This window comes from Oncorhynchus clarkii, chromosome 31 (genome assembly GCF_045791955.1).
Source record: "Oncorhynchus clarkii lewisi isolate Uvic-CL-2024 chromosome 31, UVic_Ocla_1.0, whole genome shotgun sequence".
In the NCBI taxonomy this organism is placed as follows: domain Eukaryota; kingdom Metazoa; phylum Chordata; class Actinopteri; order Salmoniformes; family Salmonidae; genus Oncorhynchus; species Oncorhynchus clarkii.
In genome coordinates this window covers 16,723,338-16,742,510 of record NC_092177.1, presented here as the reverse complement: position 1 = coordinate 16,742,510, position 19,173 = coordinate 16,723,338, and the positions used below count along the sequence as shown (strand labels likewise).

The window sequence follows — 19,173 nt, the reverse complement described above, 5'->3', positions numbered from 1 at the left end:
AATCAAGTTGTAGAAACATCTCAAGGATGATCAATGGAAACAGGATGCACCTGAGCTCAATTTCGAGTCTCCTAGCAAAGGGTCTGAATACTTATGTAAATCAGGTATTTGCAAACATTTCGATAAAACTGTTTTTGCTTTGTCATTATGGGGTATTGTGTGTACATTGATGAGGATCCATTTTTTCAATAAATTTTAGAATAAGGCTGTAACGTAACAAAATATGGAAAAAGTCAAGGGGTCTGAATACTTTCCGAATGCACTGTATGTATAAATCGATGAGCTGGATAGCCTGTCTTTGCAATTTATTCATTTACTTTTGTTTGCGCTCGTTCGCATATTTAGCTACTAGCCTCCATGGAAATTCGCTATTACCTGTGCTAATTTTGTTAGCATTCTGTAATAGACACCCAATGGGCTTTTTTAAGCACCCCCTTGTGTACTAAGCCGGTAATACCGTATATCCCGGGACGAGAAAAGGATGGTATGAACATCTGGATACCACCCAACTCTACTAGTTACTACACAAAAGCCTTATAAATACACACAACAGAAAGTACTGAACACTTACAGTCATAATGTGCACACTTACAATCCACTATCCTTCCAGACTTATAAGATTCAACAGTATCCTCCTAGCGACTGACAGTCTACATAAAGACTGTAGTGTTCATGTGTTAACAATGTTTGTCATCACGGAACATCACGTTTCCAACGCAAAACTCCACAGGCTTCACACAGCACATGTTGTTGTACCGAAACAAAATAGCAGAGGTTGTGTAGGGATGATGTCATTGTGTAGGGACGATGTTAGAGTTATCGTAGGGTCAGATTCCTCCCCCAGCTGGTTTGTGTGTGTGTGTGTGTGTTTTTCCGGCGCGTGTCTTGAGGAATGTGAGTTTGAGGGTGTATGTGTGTGAGGAGCGTGTAGAGTTGAGTGTGTGTGTGTGTGTGTGTGTGTGTGTGTGTGTGTGTGTGTGTGTGTGTGTGTGTGTGTGTGTGTGTGTGTGTGTGTGTGTGTGTGTGTGTGTGTGTGTGTGTGAGGAGAAGGAATAAGAGCAAATGCATTGTGGATAAGTGTATGGCGTAGATGGGTCGCCATGCCTTATCCCCCTCTTTCTCTACCTTTTTCATTCTCTCACACACTCACTCGCTTAATCTCATTGTTGATGCATGAGTGGAATTTACCTTCTGAGTCCTCAACAGGATCAATGGCTTCAATGGCCTCAATGGTAGCTGAGTATGGAGAGAAAGAGGGAGTGAGAGCGAGAGAAAGATAGAGAGTGAAGGAGAAAGAGAGGGAGAGAGAAAGAGGGAGGAGGGTGAGGGTTATTCATGCAAAACCCTTATAGCAGCACTGCAGCCCTCAGTACAGAGGGCGTTTGGTGTTAGCATGTTCAGTAGCTAGCTTTAGCTCACACACATACACACATACACCAGGCTATTACTCCTCAGCAGTAGTGAGGTGGGGTGACACTGACTGACTGACATGGTGAGTAACAGATGACAGACATGAGAGAGAGAGAGAGGGAGGGAGGGAGGGAGGGAGAGAGAGAGAGAGAGAGAGAGAGAGAGAGAGAGAGAGAGAGAGAGAGAGAGAGAGAGAACAGCATGTACTGAGAGGATGAACATGGGACATAGAGAGAGAGAGAGAGAGAGAGGGTGACAGAGGATGAACATGGGACATAGAGAGAGAGAGAGGGTGACAGAGGATGAACATGGGACACATGGGACATAGAGAGAGAGAGAGAGAGGGTAACAGAGGATGAACATGGGATAGAGAGTGACATAGGATGAACATGGGATATATATATAGAGAGAGAGGGTGACAGAGGATGAACATGGGATATATATATATAGAGAGAGAGTGACAGAGGATGAACATGGGACAGAGAGTGAGAGGGTGACAGAGGATGAACATAAGACATAGAGAGAGAGAGAGAGAGAGGGTGACAGAGGATGAACATGGGATATATATATAGAGAGAGAGTGACATAGGATGAACATGGGATATATATATAGAGAGAGAGGGTGACAGAAGATGAACATGGGACATAGAGAGAGAGAGAGAGAGAGAGAGAGAGACAGACAGAGAGAGTGAGAGAGAGAGAGAGAGAGAGAGACAGAGAGAGAGAGAGAGAGAGAGAGAGAGAGAGAGAGAGAGAGAGAGAGAGAGAGAGAGGGAGAGAGAAATAAAGAGGGTGACAGAGGAAAGGAAATGAAGGAAAGAGAGGGGTGGACAGACAGACAGACAGACAGACAGACAGACAGACAGACAGCCAGACAGACAGACAGACAGATAGATAGATAGATAGATAGATAGATAGATACATGTAGTACTGTGTGTATGCAAATGTGTGTGAGAAAGTGGGAATGTGTGTGTGTGTGTACGTATGTGCATGCGTCATGAGAGTGTATGTAAATATGTGTGTATATGTGTGTGGGCGTGTTTGCCAGTATGTGTGTGTGTATGTGTGTATATGTGTGTGGGCGTGTTTGCCAGTGTCTGTGTGTGTGTGTGTGTGTGTATATGTGTGTGAGCGTGTTTGCCAGTGTGTGTGTGTGTATATATGTGTGTGGGCGTGTTTGCCAGTGTGTGTGTGTGTGTGTGTGTGTATATGTGTGTGGGCGTGTTTGCCAGTGTGTGTGTGTGTGTGTGTATATATGTGTGTGGGCGTGTTTGCCAGTGTGTGTGTGTGTGTGTGTGTGTGTGTGTGTGTGTGTGTGTGTGTGTGTGTGTGTGTGTATATGTGTGTGCATATGTGTGTGTATATGTGTGTGTATATGTGTGTGGGCATGTTTGCCAGTGTGTGTGTGTATATGTGTGTGGGTGTGTTTGCCAGTGTGTGTGTGTGTGTGTGTGTATATATGTGAGTGGGCGTGTTTGCCAGTGTGTGTGTGTGTGTGTGTGTGTGTGTGTGTGTGTGTGTGTGTGTGTGTGTGTGTGTGTGTGTGTGTGTGTGTGTATATGTGTGTATATGTGTGTGTGTGTATATGTGTGTGGGCGTGTTTGCCAGTGTGTGTGTGTGTGTGTGTGTGTGTGTGTATGTATATGTGTGTGGGCGTGTTTGCCAGTGTGTGTGTGTGTGTGTGTGTATATGTGTGTGTGTGTGTGTGTGTACTCACCGCTCTGCAGAGTCTGCTTGCCTCCTGACAGAACTCCGCTGGGCAGCATGCCAGTGGGTGTCAGTCCCTTCAGGGTCAATACGTTCTCACTCTCCTCCCTAAAACACACACACATAGAGGATTAAACACACACACACACACACACACACACACACACACACACACACACACACACACACACACACACACACTGAAGCTCACTCACCGTAAAACTTGGAACATTTTGGCCATCTTCCCGATGGCACGGATCTTGTTCCTGATCACCTCTTTCCTAGCCGCCGCTGCATTGGCTGGAAGGAACCAATCACAGAGGAGTAAAACACAGGACACCAATCACAAGGAAGTGAAAAGGAAGGTTATATTGCCATAACAATAGAGTGAACTTGAACCTACCAATCAACACGTATAAGATCTCCTAAACCTGTGTTAACCTCAGATCTGCATTGTGTCTCACCACCCCTCTTTTTACCCTACTGCTACTCTCTGTTCATCATATATGCATAGTCACTTTAACCACATCTACATGTACATGCAGTGAGGGAAAAAAGTATTTGATCCCCTGCTGATTTTGTATGTTTGCCCACTGACAAAGAAATGATCAGTCTATAATTTTAATGGTAGGTTTATTTGATCAGTGAGAGACAGAATAACAACAAAAAAATCCAGAAAAACATATGTCAAAAATGTTATAAATTGATTTGCATTTTATAGACGGATCATTCATTTGTCAGTGGGCAAAATCAGCAGGAGATCAAATACTTTTTTCCCTCACAGTATTACCTCAATAAGCCCGACTAACCGGTGTCTGTATATAACCTTGCTACTGTTATTTTCAAATGTCTTTTTCCTGTTGTTTTATTTCTTTACACACACACACACACACACACACACACACACACACACACACACACACACACACACACACACACACATTTTTTTCGCACTATTGGTTAGAGCCTGTAAATAAGCATTTCACCTGTTGTATTCGGCACACGTGACAAATAAACGTTTATTTAATTTGACCTTATTTTTGGCATTTATCCTAAAATCCTATTCTTTCCCCATTGGGGTATGGCTGAACGGACCAGAGGTGACTCATTGGGGTATGGCTGAACGGACCAGAGGTGACTCATTGGGGTATGGCTGAACGGACCAGAGGTGACTCATTGGGGTATGGCTGAACGGACCAGAGGTGACTCATTGGGGTATGGCTGAACGGACCAGAGGTGACTCATTGGGGTATGGCTGAACGGACCAGAGGTGACTCATTGGGGTATGGCTGAACGGACCAGAGGTGACTCATTGGGGTATGGCTGAACGGACCAGAGGTGACTCATTGGGGTATGGCTGAACGGACCAGAGGTGACTCATTGGGGTATGGCTGAACGGACCAGAGGTGACTCATTGGGGTATGGCTGAACGGACCAGAGGTGACTCATTGGGGTATGGCTGAACGGACCAGAGGTGACTCATTGGGGTATGGCTGAACGGACCAGAGGTGACTCATTGGTTTTTAGGACTACAAGCTCTATAAAGGTATGATTACCATCATAGACCTCTTCCTCTCCATCATTCTCCATGAGCTCATCATCTGAACAGATACTGAGAACATTCACCAGCATCTCTGTCACTGTGGAAAGATAGAGACAGAGAGACAGAGAGACAGAGAGACAGAGAGAGAAATCTGTAATGTCTTTATTCTTTTGGAACTTCTGTTAATGTAATGTTTATTGTTCTTTTTTATTGTTTATTTCACTTTTGTATATTATCTACTTCACTTGCTTTGGCCATGTTAACATATGTTTCCCATGCCAACAAAGCCCATGAATTGAATTGAGAGAGAGAGAGAGAGAGAGGGCATAGTCAATATGAGACAGAGAGAGATAGAGAGAGAGAGAGAGAGAGGGCACAGTCAATATGAGACAGAGAGAGAGGGCACTGCCAAATGTATGACCATATTAGAGACACATATTTCCCTCAGATTACACAGACCCAAAAATAATTAGAAAATAAACCCAATATTGATAAACTCATATCTATTGGGTGAAATACTACAGTGTACCATCACATCTGTCACGCCCTGACCTTCAAGTTTTTTATGTCTCTATTTTGGTTTGGTCAGGGTGTGATTTGGGTGGCCATTCTATGTTCCTTTTTCTATGTTTTTGTATTTATTTGTTTTGGCCGGATATGGTTCTCAATCAGGGACAGCTGTCTGTCGTTGTCTCTGATTGGGAACCATACTTAGGTAGCTTTTTCCCTCAGGGTTTTTGTGGGTAGTAATTTTCTGTTTTGTTTTTCTGCACCTGACAGGACTGTTTCTGTTTTGTGTTTCTGCACCTGACAGGACTGTTTGGGTTTTCGTTCATTCTCTTTGTGGTTTTTGTTATTTAGTGTTCAGTTGAAATAAAAGTATAAACACTTACCGCGCTGCGCTTTGGTCCGATGATTCCTCATCTTCAGACGATGAATATCGTTACAGAACTACCCACCACAAACGGACCAAGCAGCGTGGTAACGAGGAGCAGAGGGTTCAGGACTCCTGGACTTGGGAGGAGATATTGGACGGAGAGGGACCCTGGAGACAGGCTGGGGAATATTGCCGCCCAAAGGAAGAACTAGAGGCAGCCAAAGCTGAGGCGGCGATATGAGGCAAGGTAGCGCAGCAGGCACGAGAGGCAGCCCCCCAAAAATGTGTGGGGGGGCACACAGGGAGATTGGCGGAGTCAGGCGATAGACCTGAGCCAACTCCCCGTGCTTACCGGAAGCAGCGTGGTACTGGTCAGGCACCGTGTTATGCGGTGAAGCGTATGGCGTCTCCAGTGCGTGCTCATAGCCCGGAGCGCTATATGCCAGCCGCCCGCAAGTGCCATGCGAGAGTGGGCATCCAGCCAGGACGGATTGTGCCAGCTCAGCGCGTTTGGTCTCCGGTGCGCCGTTTCGTCCCAGGGTATCCTGCCCCGGCTCTGCGTACTGTGTCTCCGGGGCGCTGGGAGGGTTCAGTTCGCCCTAAGCCTGCGCTCTGCCCGTGCTGGGAGAAAGTGGGCATTGAGCCTAATGGAGAGGTGCGAGTGCTATGCACCAGATCTCCAGTGCTCCCCCACAGCCCGGTTCGGCCTGCACTCTGGAGGGGCCGGGCTAAAGTGGGAATTCAGCCTGGAGGAGTGGTGCCAAGGCTGCGCACCAGAGCTCCCCCACAGCCCGGTTCATCCCGTGCCTCCTCCACGCACCAGGCCTCCTGTAGGTCTCCCCAGCCGGATAGGCCCTGTGGCAGACCCACATACTAGGCTGTCTCTGCGTCTCCTCCCTCCAGCGACGCCCTCCAGTCCAGAGCCCCCAGTGTCGCCCTCCAGTCAGGAGCTTCCAGTCAGGAGCTTCCAGCGACGCCCTCCAATCCGGACCCTCCAGAGGCGCCCTTCGGTCCGGAGCTTCCAGCGGCGCCCTCTAGTCCGGGGCTCTCTACGAGTGGGCCCAGTCCGGGGCCCGCTACGAGGGTCCCCAGTCCGGGGTCCGCTACCAGGGTCCCCAGTCTGGGGTCGGCGGCGAGGGTCCCCGCTCTATAGGCGCCACCTAAGTGGGCCAAGCCAGAGGTGGAGCGGGGCCTACGTCCCTCACCAGAGCCGCCACCACGGAGAAATGCCCACCCAGACCCGCCCCTATAGGTTCAGGTTTTGCGTCCGGAGTCTGCACCTTTGGGGGGGGGTACTGTCACGCCCTGACCTTAGAGCTTTTTATGTCTCTATTTTGGTTTGGTCAGGGTGTGATTTGGGTGGGCATTCTATGTTCCTTTTTCTATGTTTTTGTATTTATTTGTTTTGGCAGGGTATGGTTCTCAATCAGGGACAGCTGTCTGTTGTTGTCTCTGATTGGGAACCATACTTAGGTAGCTTTTTCCCTCAGGGTTTTTGTGGGTAGTAATTTTCTGTTTTGTGTTTCTGCACTTGGTTTTGCACCGGGTTTTCGTTCATTCTCTTTGTTATTTAGTGTTCAGTTGAAATAAAAGTATAAACACTTACCGCGCTGCGCGTTGGTCCGATGATTCCTCATCTTCTGACGATGAATATCGTTACAGCAGCAAGATTTGTAACTTGTTACCACAAGAAAATGGCAACCAGTGAAGCTCAAACACTACTGTAAACACAACCCATATTTATGTTTATTTATTTTCCCTTTTGAGACAGAGAGAGACAGAATCAGAGAGAGAGAGAGACAGAGAGAGAGAGTGCACAGTCAATATGAGACAGAGAGAGAGAGAGAGAGAGAGAGACAGAGAAAGAGAGAGAGAGAGAGAGACAGAGGGAGAGATACAGAGGGAGAGAGAGAGAGATACAGGGAGAGGCCACAGTCAATATGAGAGAGAGAGCGAGAGAGAGAGAGAGAGAGAGAGAGAGAGAGAGAGAGACAGAGAGAGGCCACAGTCAATATGAGAGAGAGAGAGAGAGAGAGAGAGAGAGAGAGAGAGAGAGAGACAGGCAAAGACCGAGACACAATACAATAGAGAACATATTAAGAGAACATACTATTTTGGTGTTTGTAATACGTGTAGTCGTTGTTCACACCTTTCTCTCCAACGAAGGGCAGGGACCAGGTGAAGACATCCATGAAGTTGGGCAGCCAGTAGGGATGAGGGGAACAGTTGAACTGGCGGATGTTCATCACGTTGTTCTCATACTTCAGAACCGCCGCTGTGAGAGAGCGAGAGTGGGCAGGCCTGTTACACACTCATATCCTACTGGTGTGTGTGTGTGTGTGTGTGTGTGCGCGCGTGCGTGCGTGTGTCTCTGACCTTTGTTGTTGTAGACGTCCAGGTAGTTAGGTGCTGAGAAGATGGTGATGAGGGAGGGGAAGCCTGTAGTCTGACTCTTTCTGTACATTCGGTATCTAAACAGGGACACAGTCAGGGAATCCAGATTAGGATTAGGGTTAGGATTCCATAGATTGGGGTTGAACATTAAGGGGTGTAGGGTTAAATATATGGTTGTTGTGTGGTTAAGGTTAGACTTGACTATGGACAACTGTGTTTAGAAATGGAATGATTTGATTATGAAACCTGACGCTGCAAACACTTAACCCACATCCCCACCCCCCAAACACTTAACCCACATCCCCACCCCCAAACACTTAACCCACACCCCCACCCCCAAACACTTAACCCACATCCCCACCCCCCAAACACTTAACACACATCCCACCCCCCAAACACTTAACCCACATCCCCACCCCCAAACACTTAACCCACATCCCCACCCCCAAACACTTAACCCATATCCCCACCCCCAAACACTTAACCCACATCCCCACCCCCCAAAACTTAACCCACATCCCCCCACCCCTCAAACACTTAACCCACAGCCCCACCCCCCAAACACTTAACCCACATCCCCACCCCCAAACACTTAACCCACATCCCCAGCCCCCAAACACTTAACCCACATCCCCACCCCCAAACACTTAACCCACATCCCCAGCTCCCAAACACTTAACCCACATCCCCAGCCCCCAAACATTTAACCCATATCCCACATCCCCCACCCCTCAAACACTTAACCCACATCTCCACCCCCAAACACTTAACCCCCACCCCCAGCCCCCAAACACTTAACCCCCACCCCCCAAACACTTAACCCACATCCCCAGACCCCAAACACTTGACCCACATCCCCACCCCTCAAACACTTAACCCCCACCCCCAGCCCCCAAACACTTAACCCACATCCCCAGCCCCCAAACACTTAACCCACATCCCCCACCCCTCAAACACTTAACCCACATCTCCACACTTAACCCACATCCCCACCCCAAACACTTAACCCACAGCCCCACCCCCCAAACACTTAACCCACATCCCCACCCCCAGAAACGTAACCCCCATCCCCACCCCTCAAACACTTAACCCCCATCCCCACCCCCAAACACTTAACGCACATTCCCACCCCCAAACACTTAACCCACATCCCCAGCCCCCAAACACTTTACCCACATCCCCAGCCCCCAAACACTTAACCCACATCCCCCACCCCTCAAACACTTAACCCACATCTCCACCCGCAAACACTTAACCCACATCCCCAGCCCCCAAACACCTAACCCCCACCCCCCAAACACTTAACCCACATCCCCAGCCCCCAAACATTTAACCCACATCCCCAGCCCCCAAACATTTAACCCACATCCCCCACCCCTCAAACACTTAACCCACATCTCCACCCCCAAAACACTTAACCCACATCCCCAGCCCCCAAACAATTGACCCCCACCCCCCAAACACTTAACCCACATCCCCAGACCCCAAACACTTAACCCACATCCCCACCCCTCAAACACTTAACCCCCACCCCCAGCCCCCAAACATTTAACCCACATCCCCAGCCCCCAAACATTTAACCCACATCCCACATCCCCCACCCCTCAAACACTTAACCCACATCTCCACCCCCAAACACTTAACCCACATCCCCAGCCCCCAAACACTTGACCCCCACCCCCCAAACACTTAACCCACATCCCCAGACCCCAAACACTTAACCCACATCCCCACCCCTCAAACACTTAACCCCCACCCCCAGCCCCCAAACACTTAACCCCCATCCCCACCCCTCAAACACTTAACCCCCACCCCCAGCCCCCAAACACTTAACCCCCATCCCCACCCCTCAAACACTTAACCCCCATCCCCAGCCCCCAAACACTTAACCCACCTCCCAAGCCCCCAAACACTTAACCCCCATCCCCAGCCCCCAAACACTTAACCCCCATCCCCAGCCCACAAACACTTAACCACCATCCCCACCCCTCAAACACTTAACCCCCATCCCCACCCCCAAACACTTAACGCACATCCCCACCCCCAAACACTTAACCCACAACCCCAGCCCCCAAACACTTAACCCACCTCCCCAGCCGCCAAACACTTAACACCCAACCCCACCCCTCAAACACTTAACCCCCATCCCCAGCCCCCAAACACTTAACCCCCACCTCAACCCCCAACCCCCAACACCCAAACACTTAACCCCCAACCCCAGCCCCCAAACACTTAACCCCCATCCCCACCCCTCAAACACTTAACTCCCATCCCCAGCCCCCGAACACTTAACCCCCATCCCCAGCCCCCAAACACTTAACCCCCATCCCCAGCCCCGGATCAACACACACTGTGGGGGACAGGTGAATGTTTTCAAACATAATACATTAAGTTAGAGTTTACTGTCACTATGTCACTCACCATGTGAAGAATAACACATTGTTTTGTCAATAACCAAAGAAAAAGTAGGGCTCCTCTTACCCAGAATCTTGCGCTTCATGTGCTCTGATGACTGACAACAAGTTGTTGGTCTGTAGAAACTCGCACACTGCAGGGTAACTGGAGAGAGAGAGAGATTTCATTCTGAACAACCCTGCATTATATCAGACTAGGATAGTAGGCCTACTCTGAAACAGTTTACATTGAATGACCACCAGGGGTCATCATTGAGCCCAAAATGAACAGCAGAACCAGCTCTAGTAGGAGGGCAGTGTATGTTCCTCTCAGTAGACTGGTGTAGGCTCCATATTGTATAGCACCATATTATGACAACAGTCTCAACTATCCATCACTCCAATCCTCTGGTCTCTCATTTTATTAATCTCTTTTTTCTCCCTCACTCCCCATCTCTCTCAAGCTCTTTTTTCCTCACTGTGTCTTAATATCAATCCCCAATCTAGCAATGGTAACCAGTAGTCATGGAAACATAACGGTGCAGTCTCCCTAGGGATTGTGGGATGTTTTTTGTTTTTTAATATTTATTTTTATACAAATTTTACAAAATGTACATTAATGTATGTACAAAAACTTTACCATATCCCAAGCACTCCCTCCACCCACCTCAGTCCACCCACCTTGATTCCCTCCAAACCACTCACCCCAACCCCCTCCAAGCCACCCACCCCAATCACCCCATATACCGAACCCACACCCTCCCTCAGTTCGGTCCTAGAAAACAACAATTGTGCAGAGACATCACAACAAATAAACAAACAAAATACAAGGGGGGAAATCATTAGTCTCACATAGAAACAACTCAACACACAAGATACAGGGGGGGGGGGAAATCATTAGTCTCACATAGAAACAACTCAACACACAAGATACAGGGGGGAAAATCATTAGTCTCACATAGAAACAACTCAACACACAAGATACAGGGGGGAAAATCATTAGTCTCACATAGAAACAACTCAACACACAAGATACAGGGGGGAAAATCATTAGTCTCACATAGAAACAACTCAACACACAAGATACAGGGGGGGGGGGGAAATCATTAGTCTCACATAGAAACAACTCAACACACAAGATACAGGGGGGAAAATCATTAGTCTCACATAGAAACAACTCAACACACAAGATACAGGGGGGAAAATCATTAGTCTCACATAGAAACAACTCAACACACAAGATACAGGGGGGGGGGGGGAAATCATTAGTCTCACATAGAAACAACTCAACACACAAGATACAGGGGGGAAAATCATTAGTCTCACATAGAAACAACTCAACACACAAGATACAGAGAGGAAAAATCATTAGTCTCACATAGAAACAACTCAACACACAAGATACAGAGAGGAAAAATCATTAGTCTCACATAGAAACAACTCAACACACAAGATACAGAGAGGAAAAATCATTAGTCTCACATAGAAACAACTCAACACACAATATACAGAGAGGAAAAATCATTAGTCTCACATAGAAACAACTCAACACACAATATACAGGGGGGAAAAATCATTAGTCTCACATAGAAACAACTCAACACACAAGATACAGAGAGGAAAAATCATTAGTCTCACATACAAACAACTCAACACACAAGATACAGATACAAAAAGTGGAGCAACAAAAACAGAAACAAATCATTAAATAAATGATCAGTAAACCTTAGACAAACTTGTTTGGACTGAAAAGCATTATATTGATGACTGTACCTATGACTGCTGGGAATACCTACTAGGAAACCTTAAAGCAGTGGGATATGGTTTAAGCTGAAATATGTGTGTGTGGTTCTGCAGCTGTTGTACAAATCCCAATTAGTCTTTGGTTGTTGTATCTCTGAAGCAGCTTGTAGTTTACCAGTACAACATGTTTCCATCTCACCTCCAATACGTTGTTCCTCACCTTTCCCCTGTATATCACACCTAAAGACACACCAGATGTGAGTGTGTGTGTGTCCGTATTGGTGTCTGTGTGCGTTGTCATGTTAAAACATACCTGTAGAAGTAGGAGCAGCCTCTGACTGTGTTGTGGCCAAAGTACTCTTGCGTCTTCTCGTTGCCAAAGTCTTCGAGTGGGTCGGCCCACAGCAGGTCACACATGGGCCCGAATGCTGGAGGCTCCTTGAACCTGTCCAACTGGATTACAGAGACAACGACAACACAACAGATGCATTCGCTGTATAGATACAATATATTCCTATCTACACAAGAGATAACCAGAACACAGGGATAACAGAACCTGTTCAACTGTACTAGAGAAAGAAACAGGACACACAGAAATAACACACACATACAGAGAGAGAGAGAGAGAGAGAGAGAGAGAGAGAGAGAGAGAGAGAGAGAGAGAGAGAGAGAGAGAGAGAACAGCATGTACTGTACAGGAAGTGGAGTCAAAACAAGGGTTGAATCTCCATGGTAACCAGGGCATTGACAGTGTTTGTGTGTTATAGAAAACATTGACAGTACAGTGGGCGTTGTGTCTGAACCTTTTTGATGTCGTCGAGCGTGTGGATCTCTGGCGAGAGCCCTCCATGGACACACAGGAACTGCTGGTTCATCAGAGCAGCCAGCGGCAAGCAGTCAAACGCATCCATACACGAGTCATACACCTGCTCAGAGTACTTTATCTTACCTGATGAGGGGGAGGGGAGGGGAGAGAGAGGATGGGGGCAGAGTGAAAGGATGGGGGGGACAGAGAGAGAGAGACGGAGAGAGAAACAGAGAGAGAGAGGGAGAGAGAGATAGCGAGATAGCGAGAGAGAGGGAGAGAGGGAGAGAGAGAGAGAGAGAGAGAGAGAGAGAGAGAGAGAAAGAAAGAAAGAAAGAAAGAAAGAAAGAAAGAAAGAAAGAAAGAAAGAAAGAGAAAGTGAGAGGGAGAGATGGAGAGAGTAAATCAAAACACCATAGTGAAGTAGCCAAACTATGCTGTGTATGTGTGTGTACTGTACAGTATGTGTGGGTACATGTGTACAGTATGTGTGTGTACTGTACAGCATGTGTGGGTACATGTGTACAGTATGTGTGTGTACTGTACAGTATGTGTGTGTGTACATGTGTACAGTATGTGTGTGTACTGTACAGTATGTGTAGGTACAGTACGTGTGTGTATATGGGTACAGTATGTGTGTGTACAGTACATGTGTGTGTATGTATATCTGATATGTTTGTCAGAGAGATTATTACTGTAGAGATAGATCATCAATACCATTTCACCAGCCTCTCTCTCTCTCTCTCTCTCTCTCCCTCTCTCTCTCTCTCTCTCTCTCTCTCTCTCTCTCTCTCTCCCTCTCTCATTCTGCCTCTCTCCCTCTCTCTCTCTCTCTCTCTGCCTCTCTCTCTCTCTCTATCTCTCTCTCTCTCTCTCTCCCCCTCCCTCTCTCTCTCTCTCTCTCTCTCTCTCCCTGTGTCTCTCTCTCTCTCCCGCTCTCTCTCTCTCTCTCTCTCTCTCTCTCTCTCTCTCTCTCTCTCTCTCTCTCTCTCTCCCTGTCTCTCTCTCTCTCTCTCTCTCTCTCTCTCTCACACACACACACACAGCAGATGGTAATTGAGGGCGCACACTATTCGCCATAAGCATCAGGGGAAATTAGACTCCTCGTCCCCTGGCCAATCACACACAGCAGACTACGTCCCTGGGCCAATCATTAAGGGCCAAATTAATTTCCTTCTAATCACCTGTTCTCTGACGGGGAGAGACAGAGAGGAGGATGGATGGATTCGTGCTTCTACACCTGCATTGCTTGCTGTTTGGGGTTTTAGGCTGGGTTTCTGTACAGCACTTTGAGATATCAGCTGATGTACGAAGGGCTATATAAATAAATTTGATTTGATTTGATTTGATGAGAGGATGGAATGAGCGTTGGAGGAGAAATGGATGTGAGAGATGGAACAACGGAGAAGCTAGGACGCTAGTATTAAGGGAGGGGAGGAAAGGGAGGATACAAGAAGAGAACACACCCACTGGACACACACTGGTTGAATCAACATTTCTACTTCATTTCAATGAAATTATGTTGAAACAACGTGCAATACACTCTTAGAAAAAAAAGTGCTATCTGGGACCTAACATTGTTGGGGCTCCCGAGTGGTGCAGCGGTCTAAAGTACTGCATCTCAGTGCTAGAGGCGTCACTACAGATCCTGGTTCATTTCCAGGCTGTATCACAAACGGCTGTGATTGGGAGTCCCATAGGGCGGGGCATAACAGCCCAGCGTCATCCGGGTTAGGGTTCGGCCGGGGTAGGCCGTCATTGTAAATAAGAATTTGTTCTAAACTGACTTGCCTAGTTAAATAAAACAATCAAAAATGTCCCCATAGAAGAACCCTTTTGGTTCCAGTTAGAACCATTTTGGTTCCAGGAAGAACCCTTTTGGGTTCCTAAAAGGGTTCTACCTAAAACCAAAAAGGGTTCTAACTGGAACCAAAACTGGAACCAAAAAGGTATCTCCTATGGGGATAGTCAAATACTTTGAATTGAAGTCTGTGCTCAGTGGGCAAATACTCACATTCAGTTTTGAAAGTGAAATATTCTGTCAGGTGTCTACATTCATGGTTTCCCCGTAGAAGAAATAACGTCTTTGGGTAGAGGATTTTCAACGACCACAGATACAACACACACTGAGAGAGGAGAGAGAGGACAGATCTGTTAGTAACAGTACGGCTCAGAGGAAAAAATGACCAGTTAGCTACTCACTTGATGTCAGGCTCAAAGTCCTAGATTCAAAGCTACCTGGTTAAACACTTCCTAGTATGCAGAAAGTAGTGTGCCTCTATGAAAGTATGCAGTAGCTAGTGTGCACTAGATAGTGTGCCCCTAGGAAATATGCAGTAGGTATTGTGTCCCTAGGTAGTATGCACTAGATAGTGTGAACTACAGTGCCTTGCGAAAGTATTCGGCCCCCTTGAACTTTGCAACCTTTTGCCACATTTCAGGCTTCAAACATAAAGATATAAAACTGTATTTTTTTGTGAAGAATCAACAACAAGTGGGACACAATCATGAAGTGGAACGACATTTATTGGATATTTCAAACTTTTTTAACAAATCAAAAACTGAAAAATTGGGCTTGCAAAATTATTCAGCCCCTTTACTTTCAGTGCAGCAAACTCTCTCCAGAAGTTCAGTGAGGATCTCTGAATGATCCAATGTTGACCTAAATGACTAATATGATAAATACAATCCACCTGTGTGTAATCAAGTCTCCGTATAAATGCACCTGCACTGTGATAGTCTCAGAGGTCCGTTAAAAGCGCAGAGAGCATCATGAAGAACAAGGAACACACCAGGCAGGTCCGAGATACTGTTGTGAAGAAGTTTAAAGCCGGATTTGGATACAAAAAGATTTCCCAAGCTTTAAACATCCCAAGGAGCACTGTGCAAGTGATAATATTTAAATGGAAGGAGTATCAGACCACTGCAAATCTACCAAGACCTGGCCGTCCCTCTAAACTTTCAGCTCATACAAGGAGAAGACTGATCAGAGATGCAGCCAAGAGGCCCATGATCACTCTGGATGAACTGCAGAGATCTACAGCTGAGGTGGGAGACTCTGTCCATAGGACAACAATCAGTCGTATATTGCACAAATCTGGCCTTTATGGAAGAGTGGCAAGAAGAAAGCCATTTCTTAAAGATATCCATAAAAAGTGTTGTTTAAAGTTTGCCACAAGCCACATGGGAGACACACCAAACATGTGGAAGAAGGTGCTCTGGTCAGATGAAACCAAAATTGAACTTTTTGTTAACAATGCAAAATGTTATGTTTGGCGTAAAAGCAACACAGCTCATCACCCTGAACACACCATCCCCACTGTCAAACATGGTGGTGGCAGCATCATGGTTTGGGCCTGCTTTTCTTCAGCAGGGACAGGGAAGAGGGTTAAAATTGATGGGAAGATGGATGGAGCCAAATACAGGACCATTCTGGAAGAAAACCTGATGGAGTCTGCAAAAGACCTGAGACTGGGACGGAGATTTGTCTTCCAACAAGACAATGATCCAAAACATAAAGCAAAATCTACAATGGAATGGTTCAAAAATAAACATATTCAGGTGTTAGAATGGCCAAGTCAAAGTCCAGACCTGAATCCAATCGAGAATCTGTGGAAAGAACTGAAAACTGCTGTTCACAAATGCTCTCCATCCAACCTCACTGAGCTCGAGCTGTTTTGCAAGGAGGAATGGGAAAAAATGTCAGTCTCTCGATGTGCAAAACTGATAGAGACATACCCCAAGCAACTTACAGCTGTAATCGCAGCAAAAGGTGGCGCTACAAAGTATTAACTTAAGGGGGCTGAATAATTTTGCACGCCCAATTTTTCAGTTTTTGATTTGTTAAAAAAGTTTGAAATATCCAATAAATGTCGTTCCACTTCATGATTGTGTCCCACTTGTTGTTGATTCTTCACAAAAAAATACAGTTTTATATCTTTATGTTTGAAGCCTGAAAGGTGGCAAAAGGTCGCAAAGTTCAAGGGGGCCGAATACTTTCGCAAGGCACTGTAGGTGGTGTGCACTAGATAGTGTGGACTAGGTAGTGTGCACTAGATAGTGTGGACTAGACAGTGTGCACTAGGTCATCCGGGAGTGTGCCCTCACCTCAATACTGAAGTAACCCCGGTCCACGTAGTCCCCTAGGAAGAGGTAGCGTGTCGTCGCGGGGGAACCGCCCACCTCAAACAGCTTCATCAGGTCAAAGAACTGACCATGGATGTCTCCACACACTTAAACAACAACGTTACTCTCATAGAAGTGGACATTAGAATCCTAATCTGAAGAATCTCTATGCTTAGACTAACATACAACCTCAAACACAACAATGTTAAACACACAACCTCAGTTCTGCATAATCACATTCCTATTACTTTAGTTTCATCTAGTTTTACAATAGATTACAACCTGAGTATAATACTTTATTTTCATCTAGTTTTACAATAGATGCCAACCTGAGTATATTACTTTAGTTTCATCTAGTTTTACAATAGATGCCAACCTGAGTATATTACTTTAGTTTAATCTAGTTTTACAATAGATGCCAACCTGAGTATAATACTTTAGTTTCATCTAGTTTTACAATAGATGCCAACCTGAGTATATTACTTTAGTTTCATCTAGTTTTACAATAGATTACAACCTGAGTATATTACTTTAGTTTCATCTAGTTTTACAATAGATGCCAACCTGAGTATATTACTTTAGTTTCATCTAGTTTTACAATAGATTACAACCTGAGTATAATACTTTAGTTTCATCTAGTTTTACAATAGATGCCAACCTGAGTATATTACTTTAGTTTCATCTAGTTTTACAATAGATGCCAACCTGAGTATATTACTTTAGTTTCATCTAGTTTTACAATAGATGCCAACCTGAGTATAATACTTTAGTTTCATCTAGTTTTACAATAGATGCCAACCTTAGTATATTACTTTAGTTTCATCTAGTTTTACAATAGATTACAACCTGAGTATATTACTTTAGTTTCATCTAGTTTTACAATAGATGCCAACCTGAGTATATTACTTTAGTTTCATCTAGTTTTACAATAGATTACAACCTGAGTATATTACTTTAGTTTCATCTAGTTTTACAATAGATGCCAACCTGAGTATAATACTTTAGTTTCATCTAGTTTTACAATAGATGCCAACCTGAGTATATTACTTTAGTTTCATCTAGTTTTACAATAGATTACAACCTGAGTATAATACTTTAGTTTCATCTAGTTTTACAATAGATGCCAACCTGAGTATATTACTTTAGTTTCATCTAGTTTTACAATAGATTACAACCTGAGTATATTACTTTAGTTTCATCTACTTTTATAATAGATGCCAACCTGAGTATAATACTTTAGTTTCATCTAGTTTTACAATAGATGCCAACCTGAGTATATTACTTTAGTTTCATCTAGTTTTACAATAGATTACAACCTGAGTATAATACTTAAGTTTCATCTAGTTTTACAATAGATTACAACCTGAGTATATTACTTTAGTTTCATCTAGTTTTACAATAGATTACAACCTGAGTATAATACTTTAGTTTCATCTAGTCTTACAATAGATTACAACCTGAATATATTCCAACCAGTCTCTGGAAGTGACAACAAAGCAGAAAGATAAACATCAACCATTTCTCATATTTTTCAAGTAAATTCCATGAAAATGTAAATTGTCAAATAAGAAAAGCCCTACTCTGACAGTGGCACAACCCCCACTACACTCACTCCTTCCTGTCATATGTTCCTACAGAACAAACAGCATAGAGCATTAGGGAGAAGCGTAATGGCTGCTGTCTGTCTGTGTGTGAAGCCTGCCCCCCAGCCTGCCTACCACCTCTTCTCTCTGGGGACTAGCAGTAACTGTGAAAACCATAGAGTAGCTAGCTACTGTCTCTTCTCTCACTGTGTGTGTGGGATGTGTGCTATCAAGGAATTATCTTACAGCTACCGTTTCCATGGAGAAAGACACACACCAAAGCTATCCAGATACACAAGTCAAAACTAAAACAGAGATTTTTCGCTGGTATTTTTAATGTAGGCTATAGGCAGCGGCACAAGACCATTCTCTCTTTCTCCCCTTTCATTGTCCCTCTCTCTATTTATCTGCCAAACCATCTTCTGTTCCTCTGTCAGCATCTCTCTACCTCCCGTCCCACTTTCCCATCACTCTCTCAATTCATTTCAGTTCACCATATTATTGGCAAGGAGAATGTTTTGTAGATATTGACAAAGTACTGCTATTATTGAGAAAATCTAAAGGCGATTAATTCCATTAAGTGACATTCGGCAC

General features: G+C 45.3%; 1 protein-coding gene across 2 annotated transcripts in view; it reads right to left on the bottom strand.

Moving 5' to 3' along the window:
* Positions 1-19,173, bottom strand: part of LOC139390560 (protein phosphatase 3 catalytic subunit alpha-like) — a 68,913-nt gene that overhangs the window by 14,731 nt on the left and 35,009 nt on the right. For both annotated transcript variants that reach the window (XM_071137762.1, XM_071137763.1), the window contains 11 exons: positions 16,979-17,103; positions 14,886-14,997; positions 12,870-13,015; positions 12,380-12,519; positions 10,412-10,489; positions 7,913-8,007; positions 7,686-7,811; positions 4,673-4,756; positions 3,332-3,416; positions 3,127-3,224; positions 1,189-1,236 (listed from right to left, as the gene is read on the bottom strand). In XM_071137762.1, the coding sequence (XP_070993863.1) occupies positions 1,189-1,236; positions 3,127-3,224; positions 3,332-3,416; positions 4,673-4,756; positions 7,686-7,811; positions 7,913-8,007; positions 10,412-10,489; positions 12,380-12,519; positions 12,870-13,015; positions 14,886-14,997; positions 16,979-17,103 (1,137 nt within the window). The remainder of the gene's footprint in view (positions 1-1,188; positions 1,237-3,126; positions 3,225-3,331; positions 3,417-4,672; positions 4,757-7,685; positions 7,812-7,912; positions 8,008-10,411; positions 10,490-12,379; positions 12,520-12,869; positions 13,016-14,885; positions 14,998-16,978; positions 17,104-19,173) is intronic.